Source organism: Limulus polyphemus, unplaced genomic scaffold (assembly GCF_000517525.1).
Source record: "Limulus polyphemus unplaced genomic scaffold, Limulus_polyphemus-2.1.2 Scaffold55, whole genome shotgun sequence".
Classification (NCBI taxonomy): domain Eukaryota; kingdom Metazoa; phylum Arthropoda; class Merostomata; order Xiphosura; family Limulidae; genus Limulus; species Limulus polyphemus.
This window is the reverse complement of record NW_013665665.1, coordinates 1,308,842-1,313,029: the sequence shown is the minus strand read 5'-3', so window position 1 is coordinate 1,313,029 and position 4,188 is coordinate 1,308,842. Positions and strand designations below refer to the sequence as shown.

The following is a 4,188-nucleotide window of genomic DNA, read 5'->3' as shown; positions in this document are numbered from 1 at the left end:
ATATAATAAATGATAGACTTACAATACATAGAACCTGCTAATATCCACTGTTGAGTGTTTAGCATCAAAAACAATTTTATGCCTTATTACGGCTTATGCTTTATGAACAAAAATTGGGTTGAAGTTTACTTTTATTATGCATTCCGAAATTAATGGTGTTTACATTTTAGAAAAATGCTCAACTGATTGTTCCATTTTTACGCAACTGTTCAGGTAAGGGAACCAAATGTCGAATATTTCGAGTCACAAAGTTCGTCACAAAATAACAAATAATTTGTATCTAACATTTCAATGGTAAATTAACCTTTCGAAAATGATCTTTGTGTGTGTGGTATTTCAAATATATGTGAAAAAAAAATCCAGTACACCTTGATTTATGATTTTAAGAAATATGCATTCTGCTTGTACCATCTTCGATATAGTCTACTGCTCGGTCCGAGTGATTTTCCACCTTCCTTGAGTTAACTTGCCTCGTTGAAAGACACCCATGTTTTTTGGTATAAATCATTAACAGTAACTTTTAGCAATAACATTAAAAAAGCCTTATTCCTTGAAATAATAAAATCACAGAATTTTTTGAAGGTGCTTAGAGATCCCATTGTCTATTGGTTTCGAAAGGGCTTGGATCAGTGATCAACACGAGCGATTCATAAGGCCGCTCTCGCTGATTCGTCCTGAAAGAAAAAATTTACGTGATATTAAACATATTAGAATTATTATTATCTTTACTACAGATGAAAAAACTAAATGATAGCCCTCGTGTAGCTTTGCGCGAAATTCAAAAACAAACAAACAATCCTAAGCCATACCGTTTGTGAGTTACGACGCCCTGAACCGCAAAACTTTCTTTATAATAATCCTAACTACTTGTATTTAAGACAAAGCAGTTACTTTATTGCTCTGTTCATGAGAATTACATATATGTTGCAAACACTTATGTCGAAATTTGGAAACAAATTTTGAAAAAGAATTTGGAATAAATATTGAATCTTTCTGTCAGTCTTAAATGGATACTAATATTTTAAATTATCAAACTATATCAACTTAAATCATCAAAAGTACACCTGGAAATAGGCTTTCGGTTGGTTGTTATTGCAATCACGAGACTCATTCAATCCATTACATACGATACCTTTAGAAATACATAGTAATTAGTACACTAAATTGTTCATAACCATGCCAGTTAACTTGAAATATACGCTTTAAAGGTGTTATAGCTGAAATAACTGTTCATTTCACTCTCCCATAACTAGTACAGAATATATCTGTGAAAAGATATATTCAGGTAATTTTTCTAAATTTTCGCTTAGGTGTTTAATGACATTCGTGTAAATCGTCTATCAAAAGGTCGCAAACATGTACTAATAATTTTGCTTACTTAGCACAAAGCTATATAATGAACTATGTGTGAACTCCCCATCACTGGTATCGAAACCCGATTTTTAGCGTTATAAGCCCACTGACATACCGCTGAGCCACCGGGGAGGGCTTTTGTTTAGTACATAATAAATACTCATTGATAGGAGTCATGAAATCGTATACCCGTTACTGTATCAGACTCCCTTGAGTAGGATTTTAGTCATTCCAAGGAGTGAATATGTGTATTTGGTTGGTCATTGACAGTGATGAACCAAGGATCGTGGTATTCTACACTAGAATCTTGTCTTGTGCAGACGTGTTTAGGTAACTTTCTTTCTTCCTCAGCAGTCAGTGAAATACATCGCACTTCTGTGAATAAAGATTTATTTGTTCGCTTGTGTTTGCATGCTGTTCTTTGTTGTTTGAGTTCTTTATAACTCTCTGCATTTGATTCAAAGTATAGATTTATCAATCAGTAAGACAAAGATAAAATGGTGGATTTTGACAGTATGCTCCAAGAGCAGTAGAGGCTATAGAGTCTACTAAGATAACTAAAATTAACAGAGTTTGGACCTTTAACATTTAATTCTGATACCCATAGCGACAATTTTAGCACCTTCATTGATATCAGAATATTCTAACATTTTTGAATTAGTAGATCACAGGAAGATTAATTCATGATCAGAGAAAATTTTTGATTTTCTAAAGTTTATTGAATATGTGACTGACATTATTCTATTATTTTAATGATTATCATTTTTGGTTAACCTAATTCATGTCTACTGTTTTTTGTTTTTTTTTCATCGTGCAGGAATTATGATTTTCAACTTGAACGATATCTTTCACGACTCATGGCCTAAACGGCCAGGTCAAAGACCTTTAGGATTCAGATGTAGCCGTCCATAATTTTGACTACTAATCAGCGGGACTGTACCCAATCAGTAACATCAGCTGCTACAAGGGCTCTGTCCGGTTTTTTGAACCGAATGACAGGATAAACTATCACTTTTATAATATTTCCACACCTGAAAGTGTGGAAATTATTTAGAGACATTACGGCTCGAATCTTGGTACAAGTTACCACTATTTTATGATGCTAATCACCGGCTACGCTCTGTCTCCTCGTGAAGGAGAATTGATGTTCCATGCTGCTCTTGATCTCCAGGTCACATGGCTGATGCAACAGGTAGCTATTATATGTATGTTCTAATTGTATTCTGCGCTAGCTAACCATATCTTTAAAACTGTGTATTTCAAAAGTTATACTCTATACAATATTTTCCTGTACATAATTCACTATTTTCAAAAATAGGCGAAAACCTTATCTATTAATTTAGAATGCATTTTAATTTAGCTCTTGTTCGCCAGGCTTTCATCATATTTTTAGTATGTAACGAATTTATCATTATGTATTTATTTTTAATATGAACATTGTTTGGATTGAACTTGTACTTAGAAATATGCGTGACTTGTAGTATGAGATATGTGTTGCGTATAACGAATTTGTTATATATTTATTTTAATGTCAACGTTTGTTTTGAATAAGTTTATATTTGAGGGCGTGTCTAGCTTACCATCTTAGTTACGTATGGCGAAACCCCCGCCAATTCTCCAAGATTGTAGAATATTCGTGAACACAAGAATCAACAATATATCCATTTCCGTATCCGGTATTATTAGAAGTTTCTAGAAAAAGTGTCTCGCCTATAAAAACAGCAGAGCATCGCGCCAAAAAACAACAGAGAACAGACAAGTCTGCTAGGAGATTGTTATAACCGTGTAATCTATAAACTGTGATTTTGCTAACCCTTATCAACCGGAAAATATACGACATTTGACCAGGAAAAGCTATAAATTTCGAACGTCAATCAATTCTCATCAAACGTTAATATCTTTCCAAGAATATTACTAATTTCTCATCGGACATTAGTGGTTTTATGAAAATATTATCTTACTTCAACGGTCCAACAATTCAGTGCCTGACAATACTAGCTAGCTTCCCGCCAATTATATGTACGTAGAACTCGCTGAATATCAAGGATACTCTGAACTAGGAAGACGATTTTAGGCTATTTGTAAGTTAGTGAAATTTCTGTTTATGAAATTTGGTTTGTAATAATTAATCATAATAGTTGCTATTGTAAATTATACTGTTGTATATATATATATATATTAAAACATATTTGTTTCAAAACAAATACGGGTTGAATCAATCTTGTTGGCAAATAGCGTAAATAAAATAAATTATGAATAAAATATGAATTATTTAACGCGGCCTTGGATTATTTCAAGTTCTCAATACTTTACAAGTAGGTTAGCTTTCTCTACAAAATTCCAAAGGCAAAGAATGACAGCCTTTTTGTCTGGTTATCCATTGTCGGAATACTGTAGTCACTGATGCAAACCCTATTTTATTTTTATTATCATCCAAAGTAAGTTGGACCATGTATTCTCTCTTTTATAATTGCATTTACCATATTTAAGTTCACTTTACATGGTCTATTGGATGTTATTACTTGGTTAGCAACTGTGTGGACTTCAAAGATTAGAGGTATTAAGCCCGATAGTTTGGTTGGCTCTTCAGTTCTCGCAACAAAACTGTGTTACGTCGTAGTTTTGTCTTTTTCTGATCTTATTCTGCAGGGTTTTCTGAACTATGTTTTTGTATGGTTGGCTCCAGTCAAGAGCATTTGAAAGACAATGATACACTAGCCCATTCCAGTTATCGAAACAATTTATTTCTTGAACTTGTTTGTTTTTTGTTTTTGTAATTAAGCACAAAGCTACACAATGGGCTATCTGTGCTCTGCCCACCACGGGTATCGAAAC

At 33.3% G+C, this 4,188-nt stretch overlaps 1 protein-coding gene across 2 annotated transcripts in view; it reads right to left on the bottom strand.

The window, feature by feature from the left end:
- The window catches only part of LOC106463757 (Down syndrome cell adhesion molecule homolog), an 88,400-nt gene continuing 84,212 nt past the window's right edge, over positions 1-4,188 (bottom strand). The window contains exon 19 of one of the 2 annotated variants that reach the window (XM_022391773.1): positions 1-674. In XM_022391773.1, coding sequence (XP_022247481.1) covers positions 587-674 — 88 coding nt within the window. In that variant the 3' untranslated portion in view covers positions 1-586. The remainder of the gene's footprint in view (positions 675-4,188) is intronic. The other variant, XM_022391781.1, reaches the window with a different exon arrangement.